Raw genomic sequence first — 20,960 nt, 5'->3', positions numbered from 1 at the left:
TTTTCATTTTTAATTCAATTGGATTCATTTTAAACTGTTGTTACCATAGGGTAGGCTATTGTGTGTAATATTTTGAGGTGAAAGATTCATTTAAACTTGCTCACACTGCACCAGCTTGGCCAATACAGTCTCCAATGTGGGGTAAAGGATTAGTATCCTTTACCCCACATATAGTTAGTTCCATATAGTCACTGTGCTTTCTCCAATCTGTAAAACACTGTGGCAACTTTGATTTTTTGATCAATAGACAAGGGGAAGTCCAGCTTGATGAAGACATCACTGCAATGTTATTTTCCTACCATATACTGAACTTTAAGATTAATTTTTTTCTTTTCCTCAGAGACTAAAATCTTTGCCGGATCAGTTTTGCATTACTCGCATCAAAATATGTTCAATCCAAGTCATTTTAGAAGGTGTGTCCCCAAAGCAAGATGGAAAACTTCTATAGATCAGCTCAATATGTTTGTCAATAGGCAAATAACCCAAGAAACAACTCAAAATTCTGAAGTTCATTGATTTGGTTTTAACAAGTTAATGTGGCAAAGTTTGCTTTTCTCCAAAGGCCTCCTGAAGCTAATACTCAGCAGATATAGTCCCCAGAATATCAGTCAACCACAAATGACCAAACTGTGACTAATAACTCGGACTTTCTCTAAAGGCAAACCCAAAGATACGACTAGCCAATTTAGTGTACACAAATGTAACACTGAAGTCTTACAAAATAGCACACCAAGCTTTTAATTAAGCATAAAAAAACTTGAGAACAAGATAATTGTGCAGACGAGTCTCCATTTGTCACAACCAGGCTCAAAGTATGTGATAAAAAAAGAACAAGAACACATATAGAGTTTGGAGGCCATTGGACTGGTTCTTATAGCACTTTTCTACTCTACCTGAGCACTCTACACAATTTGTTCATTCACCCAATCACACCCATTTAGTGCTAACTAACAACCATACATTCTTTCACACTCCAATGGATGCATCAAAGGGCAACCTGGGATTAGTATCTTGTCCAAGGATACTTGGCATGCACACTGGAGCAGACTAGAATCGAACCACCAACCTTCCGGTTAGTAGGCGACCTGCTCTACCACCTGAGCTCCAGCCACCCCTGATATTTTACAATATTTCAGTTAAATAAAATAAAGACACCTAGCTTGAACGACTGTCAGCATATCAACACATGATGTCTGAATTCACAGAGGGTATTTGAGAGAGCATGTGCTAAAAACAAAACTGAAATGCTTTATCAGCTAAGCAGCGTCCATGAAAAATAAGCAGAGAAGAAACCCAAGAGGTTCTGGCAGAGCTAGTTTATGGGCGTTTTATACACCAGAGCCCTGCCTGCTCAGGTGTGCTGCCATTTGAAATTGGGTCAGTTTCACCCACCATACAGGCAACAAGAAAGCAAGGCAAGCACTATCTATAATATATAAAGAATAATAAAAATCTAAGACCCTTCAAGTTACCAATCAAAGCAGTTCTGTTGTATTGTCCAATGTCAAAATCAAAATGAACTCGATCTTTATGTTAAAAATTAAAAAATATTTTATGTTTGCTGTCAGATATCTAAACCAGAAATATTTTTAACTGGTACTTATTCAGCAAAATAACTTCAATTGCTTCAATTAACTCACACTGAAAAAAGAGAAACTCAAAATATTGAAGTTATAGATTTTTAGGGGAAATTACGTTTACACAATGTATTTAACTACTTTGAGTATTAGGGTTTAAAGTGTATTATATTATTTATTTGCGTTTTGACCTGTTTCGCTTAGGATATTGAAAACTAGGGCTATTTTGGTAGGAAAGTGTGCTTGTGTTTAACGGTTTAACTGCGGGGCTGAAGCCTCCACTCCACAACTAAGCTCCTCTGAGCGTGCAAAGGCATGAACATCCCGTGCACAAAGCTACACCAACAAGAGCTGGCAAGAGGCTTCACAATATCAGATCCGCTGGAAGCACCGAAAGACAGCATCGGCACGCTGCCGGGTGCTAGAAGAGATACATGTGTGGAGGATGTGCGCGCATCAGGTACTAATCCTTCTCTGCCAGGGGAAGAGAGAGCGGGCTGAAAAATCGCCATCACGTCGTTTCAAAAGTGAGACCCCGCATATCGTGAGGAAAGCAGGGGGGAGGAGAGGCGAGCAGGAGGACTGGGCTAGTAAAGGACGCCACCATCACATCTCTGAATGGCTGCCCTGTTCTCTCTTAAGAAGCGGCAAGCCAAACCCACCGGGGTGAGGACTGACACGGCGTATATAAAGCAACGCAGCGAGTGGTAATTACAGATCACCCTTCGCCTTTTTGTCGTCCGGCAGACTGACGTGGATTAATCAGTACCAGGGTAGCTTACAGTTGGAGCAGCCATGTCTCATGGATGGGGATACGAACCGACCAACGGTGAGGATCTTAGAGCATCCTACCGGGTTTGCTGTAGGAGAGGATGTTGCCCCACTCAACTCCGTTTTCTATATAGTTGTGTAGACAGTGGCATATATTACAAACAACAATTTGTCCATTTTCTATAATAATTTCATTGCTTAAACAATACACCACTGCGGCTAAGCCTGGGGTAGGAGCAGACCTACAGAGACCCTGATCGTTTACAGAAGCTAAGCGTTCTTATTTATTTATTCCTTTATGATTAAACATTAAAACCATAATTGTATTTTAATGAATGGATTTTATTACAGTTTTTTTAAATAAAAATAAATATGTAATTTGGTTTGTTTTGATAAGTTAGTTGTTAGTTTTATTAGTTAAGATAACTGTTTCTCTGGGACACATTTTCTGTAATTTTATGTTCAAATAAAAACGGGCTGTTATGTTTTATTTAGTAATATATTTATTTAATTATATATTTATAGAATATATTTTCACTGCCTATAATACCTGGATGTTATAGACAGGAATAAAATGGGAAAATGTTGTGTATGTGTGTGTATATATATATATATATACACATATGTATATATATATATGTATATATACATATTTTGTACAGTTGAGATTTAGAGCTGAGGACATTTTGGAAGAGACTTATTTCGATAGAATGGCTTTTAAAACTACAATTTATGGATTATAAATAGACTTGACTATTACAACCTTTCATTAGAAATTGTATGAAAGTTTCTGTATCTAACCTACATGTGAGGTATTATCTAGCAATTTATGTGCCAAGTGTAATAGATTTCCAGTACTTACTGTGTTCATACTGTTAGCATTTACCTTGGAAAGAACTCAGATACTTTGAAAGTCATTTGTATCGTATGTATTGTGGTACTGCTGCTTTTATTAACTAAACAACTTCAACATCAAGGTTCTCATTTAGGTCAGTAGCAGTATGATCGTTTAAACGTGTTAATTTTTCAACTCTCTCATAAAGGATGTGAGCACCTTAACCTTGAGACCTTGTACTTGATAAACAGAAATGAGAAATTAAATATAAGTTCTACATTTCTTAGTCGTAAACATCGTATATTTACATTTAACTTCAGTTAGAAAAACCAATAGAAATGGTGCATTTTAAAATTCTCAGTATACTTATGTATAGCATGGAGAGTCATATGTGGAACGTATGTGTGATGTTAACACATGCATGTATTTGCAGGACCTGACACATGGGCTGCAGATTTCCCCATAGCTGATGGGAACAGGCAGTCTCCCATTAACATAATCCCTAAAGAAGCTCATTATGACCCATCTCTGAAGGCTCTGAAAATCAGCTACGACCCCTCAAACACCAAGGGCATTCTGAACAATGGGCACTCCTTCCAGGTGGACTTTGTGGATGACACAGACAGCTCCAGTAAGTACAGAGCCACAAAAAAGATATTCATCTAGTTATTTATGTCTTGTAAGGTGTGGCTAAATCATCAAATAAATGTCTAGATGTCCAATGCAATCTTCTTAATGTTTTGTACAGTTATAAAGCCTTATGGACAAAAGTGTAATGAGTATATAATATTCATTATATTGCAGTTGTGTAGAAGAGGGTCAGAAAATGTGACTCTTTGATTAAAAAATTCTAAAGTGTATGTCATTGTGTTAGTGATGGGATTTCCGGCTCTTTTTAGAGATCCGGCTCTTTCGGTTCGGCTCACTAAAAAGAGCCGGCTCTTTCGGCTCCGAACCGGCTCTTCAGGTTGTTTTGTTGCTTTAATTAATTTATTATTAACAATAATATAAAATTATGCACAAAAGGAATTACTAACATAAAAACAAGTGGTTTTATTTATATATGTTTATATATAAATATATGCGGTGGCCCCTAGAGACAAAACACGTACAAACTCCAAAACACATTTCTAGCATTAACTGAACTTCCAAAGCAGAGCTACTAGATCACTTAAATTACACAATTGAAAGCATGTGTGTATTGTTTGTGTATTTATACACAGGCACTCATATATATATTCAAATAATTTAAAAAAAAGTTCATTTACCTGTTATTACCACACACCAAATCCGGTCGTTGGTACTTGCTGGCTTGTGTAGCCACAAGATAACAAAGGCTCAACACTGCGCCCAGCATCCTGGAGCACTTCTGTTGTCTTTTGTACGTGTTTTGAGTTTTTATATGCTTCTGAGTTTTTATGTGCTTCGGAGTTTGTACGTGTTTTTACGTGTTTTGGAGTTTGTACGTGTTTTTACGTGTTTTGGAGTTTGTACATGCTTCAGAGTTCGTACGTGATTTGAAGTTTGTATGTGCTTTGTCTCTAGGGGCCACCGTAAATATACTTTTATTTATTCACTCCACATAAAATGTAATAAATAAATCATCTAATACAAAAATCAACTATTCACATTTCAAGTTTTAACTATTTAAATTTTCAGCTTTTTCCTTTCACAAATTTAAAGTGAAAAGAACACAAAACACTGCAAACCACAACACAATTAAATATAAATTATAATATGAAAACTAAAAGAACATGCATATTCTCTGTCATATGGACCTGCATGAATAAACTTTCTCAATCCTTTATCATCTGCAACTGAAAATAGTTGTGGATGATTACTATACCTTTCTAATGTTGTTGTCCCTGCCTCTCTTTCTCTCTCTCTGGCTCTGTTCCTGTGCTACTGAGTGTAACTACCGCCCCTCCCCCCTCTGCCCAGCGTAAAGCACAAGGCTCGCGTGCAGAGTGAAGCGGAAAAAAAGTGCGAGAGAGAGGCTGAGAGAAAGAAAAAAAAAAAAAACCCACGTGACGGCTCGCGATAAGGAGCCGGCTCGCGTCGTTCACGTCAAAGAGTCGGCTCTAAGAGCCATTTCGTTCGCGAACGACCCATCACTACATTGTGTACATTTACAGTTGATCCTAGCATTAGTTAGCTTTATCTGTCTTGTTTATGCAGCCACCCCTGCTGTATGTACTGTAGTAGATAAGCATGATGATGTCAGCATGCAGTTAATCATAATCAGCTCTATTTCATTATCTGCAGGTCAACAGACATCTACAGTACCCCACCCTGTTATACTATACTATACTAGTACTTTTACTGTTCACCTTTTATCCAGTGTACTGCATGTCATTACAAAAGTAAAAGTAAACACAGAATTAAGTCATTCTACTCAGTTCAAAAAGTTCAAAAAAATTGAGAACCAGAAAAGACTTAAAATCCTGTGTTATCCTCATACAGGTCAGACTCTGAAAATCCTGGGTCTTTTGCTTTTTCAATGCTGAATACAAAGATCAACACATGCAACATCTGTCCTTTCCTGACTGTGGCCCCAATGATTATGATGTTCTGTTATTACTAGCCTTGACTGGGGGTCCTATTTCTGGAGTCTACCGCCTGAGGCAGTTTCATTTCCACTGGGGAGGAAGTGACAACAGAGGCTCTGAGCACACTCTCAATGGCATCAAGTTCCCCTGTGAGGTAAAAAGATCTTGACACTGCATAGGATTAAAAACAGTTGCACACAATATGCAACTTGTGGGTCTGTTGTGTAAACAACTATTTAGTTGTTACTTTACTTTCTTCAGCTTTGTGCTTTAATATTTCAACTTTGTTTGATTTTCCTGTTAGCTTCACTTGGTGCACTGGAACACTAAGTACCCCAGTTTTGGAGAGGCAGCTGAAAAGCCTGATGGACTTGCTGTAGTGGGGGTATTTCTAAAGGTGAACCGTCAGAGGCTAAAAAGTTCAAAATGAATAATGTAAAAACAAAAAATGTTAAATATAAAAGTTTGTTATCTTCACATTGTGTTCCAGATTGGTGCTGCCAACCCCCGCCTTCAGAAAGTTCTGGATGCTTTGGATGCCATCAAGAACAAGGTAAAATCAGCTGTCTCAGAATTGGTAAAATACAGGTTTGCTGAAAACAAATGTGCTCGTACTGTTTGTGCAGAGCAGTTTAAAGGCGTTGGAAACTAATGATGCCACTATCATGGTTTTTCTTTTGGTATTTCCTTTCTTCCATTTTCTCTTCCCTCATGCCTACAGGGAAAGCAGACAACCTTTGCTAACTTTGATCCAAGGACTCTTCTTCCTGGTTCCCCGGATTATTGGACCTATGAGGGCTCTTTGACGACTCCTCCCCTCCTGGAGAGTGTCACCTGGATTGTACTTAAGGAGCCAATCAGCGTCAGCCCTGCACAAGTACTTATCTTGGCCCCCAACCCCATCCCTTTCACACACATAGGCAATGTGTAGTTATAACTATTTGATTCAATTCAATTTTATTTATATAGCACTATATCACAACAACAGTCACCCAAGGTTCTTTATATTGTAAGACCCTACAATAACCCTACAATAATACCAAGAAAATCCCAACAATAATATAACCTCAACGAGCAAGCCCTTGGCGACAGTGTTATAAGGGTTTAGGTAGAATGTCAGAGTGTGAGTGTATTAGTCCAAAGAAAATATACACTTTAGTACATGTGCACAAATGTGTACATGCTTTTTAGTCATTTTGTCAGCTGAGAATGCTGAAAGATTTTCACATCAAATAGGAAAGTGAAAGGAAAGTATTAAGCTTCATAGACTCATGAAATCAACACAATTTCATTGTTGTTGATTAAAGAGAACAGGCTGTTTACCCGTTACTCTGTTTTTTACAGTATAATTGTACACACGTTTGTATGACTATACATTTCATTTAGTGGTTGTGCATGGTTTGGGGGGCCAGAATGTTGATCCAAACATTATCACTGTCAAGAGTGTAGTTACAGAAGCCATATCAGACTTAGTAGGGTGGGTCTAAACCTTAAGTAACTGGTGTTTCACTTAGATTACACTGACTGCCTGTATCTCCAGGGCGCAGTTTGCACTCATGAATGTAACCCTCGTGTGACACAAAACTCACACAGAGGTGGCAATAAGCGTTCTCCACTAACATTAAATGTGCTCATACATTTATAAGACACACATACACTCAACAAAAATATAAACGCAACACCTTTGTTACTGCTCCCATTCCCCATGGGATGGACGTAGAGACCTAAAATTCATTCCAGATACACAATATAACCATCCCTCCCAAACAGTGGTCACAAATCAGTCCAAATGTGTGGTAGTGGGCACATCTGCCATATTGAGATAATCCATCCCACCTCACAGGTGTGCCACATCAGGATGCTGATCTGACATCATGAGTAGTGCACAAGTGTACCTCAGACTGCCCACAACAAAAGGCCACCCTGGAATGTGCAGTTTTTTGCGCTATTGGGGGTCTGGGGACCCAGAACCGGTCAGTATCTGGTGTGACCACCATTTGCCTCATGCAGTGCAACACATCGTCGCATGGAGTCTATCAGATTGTCAATTGTGGCCTGTGGAATGTTGGTCCACTCCACTTCAATGGCTGTGCGAGGTTGTTGGATATTCGTGGGAACTGGTGCACGCTGTCGTATACGCCGGTCAAGCACATCCCGAACCTGCTCAATGGGTGACATGTCCGGTGAGTATGCTGGCCATGCAAGAACTGGGACATTCTCAGCTGCCATCTGCCCTGAACAATGTGAACCATGATTCATCCGTGAAGCGCACACCTCTCCAACGTGCCAGACGCCATGGAATGTGAGCATTTGCCCACACAAGTCTGTTACGGCAACGAGCTGGAGTCAGGTCAAGACCCCGATGAGGACGACGGGCATGCAGTTGAGCGTCCCTGAGACGGTTTCTGACAGTTTGTGCAGAAATTGTTTGGTTGTGCAAACCAATTGTTCCAGCAGCTGTCTGGGTGGCTGGTCTCAGACGATCTTGGAGGTGAACCTGCTGGATGTGGAAGTCCTGGGCTGGTGTGGTTACACGAGGTCTGCGGTTGTGAGGCCGGTTGGATGTGCTGCCACATTCTCTGAAACGCCTGTGGAGACGGCTTATGGTTGAGAGCAGGTCAGCCACTAATCAGAAGGTCGGTGGTTCGATCCCAGGCTGCCTCCTGGCTGCATGCCAAATATCCTTGGGCAAGATACTAACCCCATGTTACCTACTGGTGGTGGTCAGAGGGCCCGGTGGCGCCAGTGTCCGGCAGCCTCGCCTCTGTCAGTGCGCCCCAGGGCAGCTGTGGCTACAATGTAGCTTGCCATCGCCAGTGTGTGAATGTGTGTGTGAATGGGTGAATGACTGAATGTAGTGTGAAGCGCTTTGGGGTCCTTAGGGACTAGAAAAGCGCTATACAAATGCAGGCCATTTACCATTTGAGAAATGAACATTCAATGCACGGGCGACAGATCTGGTTGACATTCCTGCTGTCAGCATGCCAATTGCACGCTCCCTCATTGCTTGTGGCATCTGTGGCATTTTGCTGTGAGACAAAACTGCACATTCCAGGGTGGCCTTTTGTTGTGGGCAGTCTGAGGTACACCTGTGCACTACTCATGATGTCAGATCAGCATCCTGATGTGGCACACCTGTGAGGTGGGATGGATTATCTCAATATAGCAGATGTGCCCACTACCACACATTTGGACTGATTTGTGACCACTGTTTGGGAGGGATGGTTATATTGTGTATCTGGAATGAATTTTAGGTCTCTACGTCCATCCCATGGGGAATGGGAGCAGTAACAAAGGTGTTGCGTTTATATTTTTGTTGAGTGTATATATAGATATAGTTATTTTCCACAAAGTAGAAATCAGTGCAGCAACACTGAAACACAGTGCAACATGTATTTAGTGACAGATAAAGGGAAACTTTGGCCTGCTAAAGTAAATTCAAGATCACCAGCTAGCTAAAGGCTAAAATAACTATTTCACTCCCAGTGAAATAGTTATTTTAGCAATTTTACTGCTTTCGGCATTTATCTTTCTTTCTCTCTCTCACACACACACATACACTGCAGTGAGATTATTCCATGTTGTCTTAGTAATTTAATTGTTTAACATCTTTCATTCCACATTGTAGTCCTAGCACACTGATGTTCAACTAATCCTGTCCTGGGAATCCTGTGAAACAGTGGTGTGAATGTTCTCAGAAAAGTGTATGAAGAAAAGTCCTTTTAGCTTCCGTTTGGTTAAACCAATGCCTTCATCAAATTGGACCAAAAAGCCATTTGACATGATAAGGGAATGCTAAAGAGGAAACTTTTATTGGATGGGCCTCTCCCACATACCAACCACTTGCATGTAACAGTAATTAATGACACTTCAATGGATGTGAGGTGGATGAAACATTATTTCATTAAAAGGTTTATTATTTGCTTATGCATGTATTACTGTTGGGTAGAAGTGCACTGTGAGCGTACATGTAAAATAGGCTGTTTTATATGATACTCAACTGCAAACGTCTTTCTTTCATTTTAAATAAGGCTTAGATGATGATTACAATTTGAAATAGCTGTTTGTTAAATATGTCTGTGTGGGAACATTACGGTGAAATGGTTTTGTTCACCTATAAAAATTTAAAAAGTAATGTACATCATGTAGTACTTTTTGAAAGGTAGTGTACTTGCTTACTAGATACAGTAACTGGTTACATTGCAACACTGACTTTGTAATTTTGTAAGTTATCAATATAACCAGCCCTTGGTGATACTACAGAGTATACATTCACCTCTCACTTGTAATCTCCTAATCTAATCTGCTTGGTGATGATTGCTAGAAATTGTACTAATGCAATTCCAAAATTCTGCAGAAGTCCATGGAAACATGATCTTTTATTACTCTCCCTTTGTCACTTTCCTTCCTCATTAGATGGCCAAGTTTCGCAGCCTCCTCTTCACCGGAGATGGAGAAGCTCCATGCTACATGGTGGACAACTACCGCCCTCCACAGCCTCTCAAGGGCCGCCTGGTCCGCGCATCCTTCAAATAAGCCCTTCTTCCTTGTCAGATCCTCTTACTCTTTTCTTCTTCTTTTGGTGAACATTCCTGTTCCCTGTGTGCAGGCTTTACTTACTTTATTGTTGCTCTGTTGAAATCACATGGAAAATTGTAACAGCCAATAACAATGATGTAGGACTTCTAGTTAGATTAGATTAAATAGATTTTTTTTGCAGTATCTGCATTTTTAAAACAACAACAACAAACTCTTTCCAAAGTGAATTATTATTTATAAGTAAGTGTCAGTAAACAATAATATCTAATATCTAAACAATAATATATAGTTGTTGTTATCAATTTCATCAAAAAGACACTGTAGACTAGGTTTGCTTTTAATTTGTCATATAAAGCACAAATGATCTATTCATGAACAGTTTCCTGTTTATGAAGCAAAAGTCTGCTTAATGTTCTTCTTAAAGTCTTCTAAATCTTTCCTCGTGCTTAAACTTTGCCTTTATCAACATTTTGAAGCTTTCTATGAATTGATTGTGTTGTGATTTGTGCTGCAGACAGCTGCTCAGATTGTCAAAGGCTTACCGATGGCTAATTCTGCCACTGGTCAGTAAACCGGTCAGCAAAAACAGGAAGTTACTGAACTTGGATATGACATTCTTCTGTAGTCGTACTCATCATTTTACACACTATACAGCAGTTGGAGCCACCACCTATCAGGTAGTGCTTTTACGTAAGTAGATTTGACTTTTGACCCCCCCATTATGGTACAATAACAGAAGTAAGTCTGTTGTTAAGGACTGTCTAATCTAGCTTTAACCAATAGTACAACCAAACCATATGGCTTATCTTCTCAGTGGCACTACAATACATTTTATTTGTGTCATTTAATTTTCTTTTCTTCCTTTTTTTGGTTTGTTTGTGTACCGGTCACCACAGTGCCTTAACCACGGTCTTGAAGGCTATTTTTCCATTCTTTCTTTTTTTGGTTTGTTTGTTTGTTTGTTTACTGGTCACCACAGTGCCTTAACTGCTGTCTTTAAGACAAATTGGAAAGAAAGTGGCATCATTTTATGGCTATGAGCACTGTTCCTTTTTACTCTTTTTTTCAGTGCCTTTAACTTATTCTCCATTTAACTAAGCTTAAATAAATAGCAGGTATTTATGAGAGACCAGAGCAATGTAAGTTTTGTTTTTCATATCAATTGTTTTAGGGTGTATCTATAGTAAAACAGGTTTAACTGCTTATAGTCGCATTACATGTGTAAATGCCTGTGAGACTCTTTCACTTAATAAATGGAAAAGTGCAACAATTTCAAAAACATATGTATTATTGTCTTATTTCACAGCAATATTTGTTCTTCTTTTGGGAATTAACTGGATTTACTACAGTTCATTTTATATATGCTTGGTTTCCAGAGGAAGACTTATCTTAAAATCTCTTGTTAAAGAATAAAAGTGATCTTCTCACTAGCAGGTTTAGTTTTTACTTCTTTAGTAAATTATCAGTGAAGGATCAAGGATTAGCACATAATTTTCTATCACATTCAAAATCAATAGACAATGAATCCTTCTGACTTTGTTAATCTTCCGTATATCTGAAAAAGACAGGCAATAATTGCATCATTTTTGTCAAATATTTTGTCAAGATATCAAAATCCATGCGTCCATTTTGTCCTCCTTATTTGGGTCTGGATTGCTTAGGAAGCAGGCTGAGTGGAGTAGCTCAGGCTTCTCCCTCCCCGGCCACCTCCTGCAGCTCATTCAGGACAATACCAAGCCTTTCCTAGCCAGGAAACGTAATCTCACCAATCTCTCCAGCATGTTCTGGGTCTACAACAGGGCCTGGAACATCTCTCCCTGGAATTTCCCATGAAGCATCCTAACAGCTCCCTGTATGACTTCATCTGGCTCGTTTCAATGTGCAGGAGTAGCATTCTGTCCCAAATCACTGAACTTGTCACGCTTTGTCTAAGAGAAACACCAGCCACCCTTCAGAAGAGCTCATTTCTACCACTTGTAACCACAATCATCAGAGCAGAGCTTGAGATTGAATAATGGATTGGGGCAGTTCCAATCTGTTGTGACGATGAAAAAGCTGAGCATAAATGCAAAGCTGCTGATTTCCGGAGTTACTCGGAAATCTTACAGAGGAGGGGTGTGTTTATACATTAATCAGAAATGGTGTAAAAACTTTATTGTCCGTGAACAGGTGTGTCTGCCGGACATTGAGGTTCTCTCCATGTCTATGAGGCCATACCTGCCGAGGGAATTCCCGCAGACCAGTGTCACTGTTGTGTCCATCATAAAGTGAACCCAAAGATTGCGGCTGACACCATCTCCAACGTTGTGTACTCACTCCGATCTCTCTCTCCTGAGGCCCCTAATATTATTCTGGGGGACTTTAATCACTGTAATTTGAAGAAGACATTGGGCAGTTTCTATCAACATGTGAACACACTTCAATAAAAGTCTGGATCTATGTTATGGTTTCATAAAAGGTGCGCAAACATCTGTGGCAGGCCCCGCCCTCGGATCCTCTGACCACAACACGGTGCATCTCCCGCCAGTTTGTGCTGAGGAGCGAGATGGTGAGGAAACACCACATAAAGGTTTGGAGTAACAACGCCTCTACAGGGATGCTTTGACTGTACTGACTGGTTGGTGTTTGTGGAGTCATCCAGAAACATGAATGAACTGACGGACATTGTCTGCAACTATATCTCCTTTTGTAGAGATATGATTCTTCCTTCCTTCAAGTTGTGCATTTTTTTTCTCTAATAATAAATCAGCTCTTATGAGGCTGATTTATGAAAGGAAGAAAGCTTTTAATTCAATTCAATTCAGTTTTATTTATATAGCGCCAAATCACAACAACAGTCGCCTCAAGTCACTTTATATTGTAAGGTATACAGAGAAAAACCTAACAATCATATGACCCCCTATGAGCAAGCACTTTGGCGACAGTGGGAAGGAAAAACTCCCTTTTAACAGGAAAAAACCTCCGGCAGAACCAGGCTCAGGGAGGTTACGTCAATCGGACGTAACCTCCCTGAGCCTGGTTCTTCGGGTGTCATTACTGCTGACGTGAATTAAAATTTTAATGAATTGATGTTTATCCTTAGCCAGCAGTTTTAAATTTCTCTCAGTGTCGCCTGCTCTGGCCCCTGGAAGACAATTGACTATGGTTGCCGATGGGGGCTTCTGTTTAAGACTATGCTTCCTCCTCACCGTCACCCAGCTGCCCTCCTTCCCCAACTGCTTGGGGTCTGCCGGGGGACAGCTAGCGGGGCCTATGCTATCTTCGGCTGCACCAGCTACAGGGGCCTGGCTAGCTACGGGCCTATCAAGGGTGCGAAGCTGAGTCTCCAATTCAGTAATCCTGGCCTCCAGAGCTGCAAATATGCTACATTTGTTACAAGTATCATTACTGCTAAAGGAGTAACTAAACATCTGACACAATGAGCAGGAAAGTGCAGGAGGGACAGGTGAGGAGGCCATGCTGCTAGCGAGTCAGCTATGAGCTAAGCTAAGCTAGCGAAACAGTAAAGACACAGTGAATGAATACTTTGGCACTGAATTAGGGAGTGAGTACACAGAGAGTGTGCTTCGGATGAAGCGCGTGAAGATTATACTATGAAAACAGAAGTTATCTAAAAAATTTTAATTTAATTGCTATGGAAATAATCTATTCAAAAACACCACTGTGTGTTGGAAAAGGAAGGGATACTCTACCGCAGAGAGAGCAAACACCAACAGCAACAACAACACCAAGTGACAGCGCCACCTGAAGGAGGCCCTTTGAAGGGAATATCTCTAAAGTGAATCTGAGGTGAAGAAAATTAGGAAGGCGATCAGATCCCAAATAAAAAAGCCAAAATAAAATGCAAGCATAAGGTAGAAGTTGAGATGGGGAAGCTATGACTTCCGGGTTGCCTGGGCAGGCATGAAACACATGACTGGTCACTCTCATGTAATAAGTCTCCCTGGTTTTAGCTCAGAATGTCAGTTGGCTAATGAGCTGAAGAGATTTTACTTGAGAATTGATGATAATCATAATTTTAGTAATGCACTGGTTTTGCTAAGAGAGTATTGTAATTTGTCTTTGACCAATACGATCAGACTTTGTAACCTGGTTAGAGGAGCTGAATATCTTCTTTGCCCGCTTTGAGACCAGGGTACCGGAGGTATTGGAGCCACAGCAGCAACACGCCACCCATAGCAGCACCACCCTCACCCTGGAAGAGCACGAGGTGAGGCGCATGCTGCAGGCTGTTAACCCGAGGAAGGCGGCGGGTCCTGATGGTGTGCCAGGTCGAATATTGAGGGATTGTGCAGGACAGCTGGCTGGGATCTTCACCAGGATTTTCAACAAATCCCTCGCACAGGCGACTGTCCCACTCTGCCTGAAGTCCTCCACCATAGTCCCCTTGCCTAAGAAGCCCCACATCACCGGCCTGAATGACTACAGACCGGTGGCACTCACCCCAGTGGTAATGAAATGCTTTGAGAAGCTGGTCCGCAGACACATCACAGCAGCCCTGCCCCGCAGCCTGGATCCACACCAGTTTGCCTACAGAGCAAACCGATCCACGGAAGACGCTGTAGCCACAGCACTCCATGCTGCATTAACTCACCTGGAAGAGCATGGTAGCTATGTGCGGATGCTCTTCGTGGATTACTGCTCAGCTTTTAACACCATCCTTCCACACAAACTGGTGGCCAAGCTACAAGACCTGGGGCTTCCATACAGCACCTGCATGTGGATCAATAGCTTCCTCTCGGGCCGTAGACAGAGAGTCAGAGTTGGCCATCACACATCCTCAGCCCTGAGTCTCAGCACTGGCTCACCCCAGGGCTGTGTGCTCAGTCCACTGCTCTACTCTCTCTACACACACGACTGCACTCCTCGCCACCACAGCAACATCTTTGTGAAATTTGCAGATGACACCACAGTGGTGGGGCTCATTTCCAAGGGAGACGAGTCTACGTACAGAGACGAGGTGGAGCAGCTGACGTCATGGTGTAAGGCCAATAACCTCCTCCTCAACACTTCAAAAACCAAAGAACTCATAATAGACTTCAGAAGGAAAAAGGCAGAGATCCAACCACTATTCATAAATGGGGACTGTGTAGAAAGGGTGGCAAGCTTCCGCTTCCTGGGAGTCAATATAGAGGAGAACCTTTCCTGGAGTGTGAACACCTCCGAGCTGCTGAAAAAGGCCCAACAGAGACTGTACTTCCTGAGAATTCTCAGGAGGAATAACATCACACAGAGACTGCTGGTGTCCTTCTACAGAGCCACCATTGAGAGTGTTCTAACTTACTGCATATGCATCTGGTACACTAGCTGCACAGGGGCTCAGAGGAAAGCACTCCAAGGGATCATTAACACCGCCCAAAAGATCACTGGCTGCCCTCTCCCCACACTGGAAGTTCTACACAACGCCCACTGTTTTAAAAAGGCCCAAAACATCATAAAAGACACCTCACATCCTGGCCACTCCCTGTTCGAACTGTTGCCCTCAGGCAGGGCAATCAGAGCAAGGACTAATAGACTCAAACACAGCTGTTATCCAACTGCAATAACACATATGAATACTACAAAAAAATGTCCATCACGCCACTCTTGTGTTAATCTATGCACGGTCTGAAGCACGTGTGTGGGAATGTATGTGAATGTTTTACTGTTATATCTTATTAGTATTTTAAGTATTCTATCTATTTTATTTATTGAATTTTATTGTTTTATTTATATTTTGATATTGCTAGGGATGATGCAATGATCGGGGACCATTCTTAATTTCGTTGTTCTCATGACAATGACAATAAAGTTTCTGATCTGATAAAATGGCTGGTCAGATTTCAGGGAGGTCCAGCTTGTGGACTTTTATAACAGGCAGGTGCTGAGGAAGGCAGCCTCTTTCATGTTATGTTCAGACAATCCTCTCTTTAATAATTTTCAGCTGCTTCCCTCACGTTGCTGGTATAAAGTGCTTGCAGTGAAGACCAAGAGACAAAGAATGTCTTTTATACCTGCTGCTATTATCATGCTTAATAACACTAAACCATAAGCGTTGTTGCCATCACTACTGCACGTTGCACTTTGTTGATGCTACTAATGAAACTTGGGCCTGTTCTACATTTTTTTTGTTGCTTTTTTGTATATGTGTTGTTTGGTGTGTGTCTGCAAATCAATTTCCCATTGGGGAAAATAAAGTTACCATTGACCATTACCAGTCAGTCTACATTCCTATATTACTTACTTACCCTATAGTCATGAGCTCTGGGTAGTTACATAAAAGAATGAGGATTCCTTGTATCCTTCAAAGCAGATTAGTTTTCTTTGAAGTTTTTCTCATCTAGATTCACTTCTGTCAGTGTGCCCCAGGGCAGCTGTGGCTACATGTAGCTTGCCAACACTGGTGTGTGAATGTGTGTGTGAATGGGTGGATGACTGAATGTAGTGTAAAGCACTTTGGGGTCCATAGGGACTAAGTAAAGTGCTATACAAATACAGGCCATTTATCATTTACCATTTATCCAGATTAGACCAGATACATACAGAGAGGAGGTTGCAACAGAGTCACCAACCTGTCTCTGAATGTGGACAAAACAAAAGAGATGATTTTTGACTTCAGGAGAGCACAGAGAGATCACTGTCCACTTAGCATCAATGGATCCTCTGTGGAGGTCTCCAAGAGCACCAGATTCCTTGGTGCCCACCTGGCGGAGAACCTCTCCTGGTCTCTCAACACCAGCTCCATAACTAAGAAGTTCCAACAGTGTCTCTACTTCCTGCGAAATCTGAGAAAAGCCCATCTCCCTCCATCCATTCTCACCACGTTCTACAGAGGGACTATTGAGAGTGCCCTGAACAGCTGAATCACTGTCTGGTATGATAACTGCACCGTATCGGATCGCAATACCCTACAACGGATAGTGAGAGCAGTTGAGAAGATAATTGGAGCCTCTCTTCCCTCCATCATTGACACTTATAGCACCCGCTCCATCTGCAAAGCCACCAGGATTGTGGAGGACCCACACACCCCTCACACACACTCTTCACCCTGCTACCTTCTGGAAAGAGGTACCAGAGCATCCGGGCCCTCACTGCCAGACTGCAGAACAGTTTCTTCCCCCAAGCTGTCAGACTCCTAAACACTCAGTGACTGGGATGACACACACACACACACACACACACACACACACACACACACGCCTTCAGACACCAAGGTCCTTTTTGCACAGTATTTTGCACATTTCCATTGCACTGTCTTGTGTCTGTACCGTCCTGTTCTGTCTATTGCTGCACTGTCTTGTCTTGTTTTTTTGCAATGTTGGAACATTGCACTTTACGTAGTCCTGTGTTTGTCTGTGATATGTCATATGCAGCACCAGGGTCTCAGAGGAACGCTGTCTCGTTTCACTCTGTACTGTACCACTGTACATGGTTGAAATAACAATAAAAGCTACTTGACCTGACTTGACTTGAGATACCCCCAATACAGGAAAGTTTGGAATAGGCTCTCAGTTTAAAAAGTCCAAGTTTATCCTGTCTTATCACCCACAAGGCTATGCAGAGCTTAGATGCAGCCAGAGAGGAGACTCGCTCAGTGTTAACTGCTTTTTTGAAGTTCTCCAAATGTCCATCCTGCTCCCTCTAAAGGCATTGTTGCCTGGCTGTCCTTGCAGGTCAAGTACAATCCTTCTGCCACATTAAAATTTAATGGCCTGGAAAATAGCCCCAAGGATCTGTTCATTTTCAAGGCTAGAGTAAGCTGTAAGGACCCCTGTAGTGATATTATAACAATAGACAGGCTTTTAACTTTTTTGTTTCACAAAGCATGAAAACAGAATGTCTACAATTTAGACGTTTTGAATGCAGGATATTTTATTAAACCAAATTAGCAGGACCAAAGCAAAATCTAAATCAAATAATAATAATCACATAGTAATCACTGTAATCGTTCTTATAATAATAATGGATTGTATTTATATAGCACTTTTCGAGACCCTCGAAGCACTTTACAATTCCACTAGTCATTCATACACTGGTGGAGGCAGCTACAGTTGTAGGCACAGCTGCCCTGGGGCAGACTGACAGAAGCAAGGCTGCCATTTCGCGCCATCGGCCCCTCTGGCCAACACCAGTAGGCAGTAGGTGAAGTGTCTTGCCCAAGGACACAACGATTGAGACTGTCCGGGCCGGGGCTCGAACTGGCAACCTTCCGATTACAAGACAAACTGCCAACTCTTGAGCCACGATCGCCACTTATCCAATTAATCTCCTCGTAGTTAATGCTGATTTCTAATACTAATCTGGAGAAGAGTGAGAGTGAGGAAAGCAGGTACACCGATGCACTTATCTCTGTTCTGTGTCGATATAATCCAGCAGGAAACCAGCCAAATCCTTGTAGGTTATAATCCAACATGGCAGAAACGTACATTGTGCTGTAGTGGTATATAAACACATGGGGAGTGCATTACATGAGTACTTCTGTCCCCGTGCATGTCCTGCACCATCCTTGTATATTTCACTGCCACCCATGACTTCCTCATGCAGTAGCAGTTCCATCTAGATGCACAGCATCACAGTGAGGCTCCTTCTTACCTTCTCTATACTTCTCCATCAACACTCTCAAAGCAAACATCTGTAGAGCTCTTTCTCAGCATGAAGCAGCATGAAGCCATACACTGCTCACTGATCTTTAGCTGTCCGTTAACTCCGTGTGTGTTTGAGTACTTGTTTTATTCACCTGTGTGAACACTTGTGCATACACCTGTTCGTGTGATGCACTTGTATTCATAAAGTTTCTCCATGTAAGTGTCTAATAGCCCCCCAGGACATGAAGCAGGCATGGAGGAGATCCAGGCTCCAGACATCCAGAGGCCCCCTAGAGCACAAGAACCCAAGGAGGACCACCGCAGCAGTTGCACCACCCACCTTCAAAAGAGCTGATTGTCTTATCTCGCCTATAACGTGTGTTTGTCTGGTCTTTCTGTGCTCTCTTTTTTCCCTTCACCTACCAATCACTTGTGGCAGATCCCATTGTCTCCTTCTGGTTCTGCCAGAAGTTTCTTTTTGTTAAAGGGGAGATTTTCCTTCTCACTATTGCAAATTGCTTGCTTGCTTGTGTGCTTCCAAGAGATTTCTCCAATACTGTACTTACAGTACACAGTGCCTTGATGACTGTGGTTCTGAAGTTGTGCTACATAAATAAACCTGAATTGAACTGAAATGACAGCAAGACATAGAAGAGGTGTGTGAGCCCCTTCTTTCTTCCAGTGGTGATGGAGACCCTGACAGATTAACTCAGGAGAGACAAGAGGGATGAAAGTCAGTAGAAGCAAGACACAATGCAGACAGGTGCAACAGTGATGCAAGGAGCAGAGGTAGTGAGGGTGGACTGCTGTAAATATTCTCTATTTGAAAATAAATAAAAAGTGTTAAAATGAGATTTTTTCTGTTTGCTTGTTTTTGTTTTAATGAAATTCTGTTTATGATACTTGTGTAAAGAAATCCTTGTTAAAGATGTTGAAGACCCTGGTTAAGTGTAATAAGAGGCTGTATGGTTTTTCGGTCAACTTGGAGAACATCTGACATAATGCCCCTGAGCTCAGTTTTGATTTGCAAAACTTTCAAGCATTTTTTCCACATAGCATTGTGGGGTATTTTATGTAGAACTGTGACATGAAAAGTCATTTTGGAATCAGGCTGTAACATAAAAAAATGTGGAAAAACTGAAACACCGTAAATATTTGCTGTAGGTCTGTATTTTTTGTTTTCTTCTTAAAGAATAAAATTGTCGTATTTTTTAGACCACATTACGCAAATCAACCACTCCAGAAATACTTTACATTAGAGCAGATCTGTTGCGTTTTCAAAACAAATTTGATTATTTAATTTTATTATTAAACAGCCATTTTGGTCCAGAGAGCCAATTAGTGATCACCTTTATCGATTCGAGTTTTGCCATTACATATTAAGAAACATACAATTTAAGGGTGTTGGCTCACCAGGAAACGAGTTTATCAACATTTATAAATGCAAACATTTTGACTTTTTGGGTAACATTTAAAACAGGGGGCATTAAAAAGCTCATATATAACATGGTTAATAATAACACTTTCATACTTTATAAATGTTGGATTAACTATTTCTAAATTATTATGTCAAGTACAAACCAGTTATTTCGGAGCTAGTAATGGTTAGCAGTGTGATTTAAAAAGTCTAAGTAAATAATTACCAAAGTATTTAGAATCACATTTGTATGCCTATTGATTAAGATAAGTACTAATTAACTGTGTGCGTTATGACCTAATCTGAAGGGAAGACTATTTCTGTGGGCCTTTTTTGATCTTTCAAATATTTATTGCACGATCTTAGGTCTCCTACTTTCAGTCTGCTAATCCATAGTGTCATCATGTCTTGGTTTTCTGTCCACATGCTGCATGTGTATAATCTTGTTTAGGGTTGGCTGCGTGGGTGAGGCTCCATTTTTATCTAGTGACTCCAGGCTCTAGGTACAGAATGAGCAACATTTCTCAAAACATAGTTATCAGACTCAAACCCTAACATGCAGTGGCGGTCCTAGCCTGTTTGGCGCCCCGGGATAACACTCCCTCTTGCCCCCCCCACACACACACAGACATAAAACATATTAAAGATTGTACATTAACATAAAACTGTTGAAATTCACCAGAGAAGCACACACACGAAGAGAGAGAG

At 41.1% G+C, this 20,960-nt stretch overlaps 1 protein-coding gene across 1 annotated transcript; it reads left to right on the top strand.

Annotated features, from left to right (window-relative positions):
- The first annotated feature begins 1,985 nt into the window (after positions 1 to 1,985).
- Positions 1,986 to 11,550, top strand: LOC147309150 (carbonic anhydrase-like). The gene is made up of 7 exons (XM_086271348.1): positions 1,986 to 2,406; positions 3,617 to 3,814; positions 5,768 to 5,886; positions 6,037 to 6,129; positions 6,223 to 6,285; positions 6,454 to 6,609; positions 10,149 to 11,550. The coding sequence occupies exons 1-7, from the start codon at positions 2,373 to 2,375 to the stop codon at positions 10,266 to 10,268; spliced, it is 783 nt and encodes a 260-aa protein (XP_086127474.1). The 5' UTR covers positions 1,986 to 2,372; the 3' UTR covers positions 10,269 to 11,550.
- The last annotated feature ends 9,410 nt before the right edge of the window (positions 11,551 to 20,960 follow it).

The sequence above is a fragment of the Aulonocara sp. 'chitande type north' Nkhata Bay genome, linkage group LG18, assembly GCF_057382095.1.
Source record: "Aulonocara sp. 'chitande type north' Nkhata Bay isolate Kocher_YH1m ecotype deep benthic linkage group LG18, A_spYH_male_GT1.1, whole genome shotgun sequence".
Lineage (NCBI taxonomy): Eukaryota > Metazoa > Chordata > Actinopteri > Cichliformes > Cichlidae > Aulonocara > Aulonocara sp. 'chitande type north' Nkhata Bay.
The sequence above is the reverse complement of the archived record's forward strand: the minus strand, read 5'-3'. Positions and strand labels throughout refer to the sequence as shown.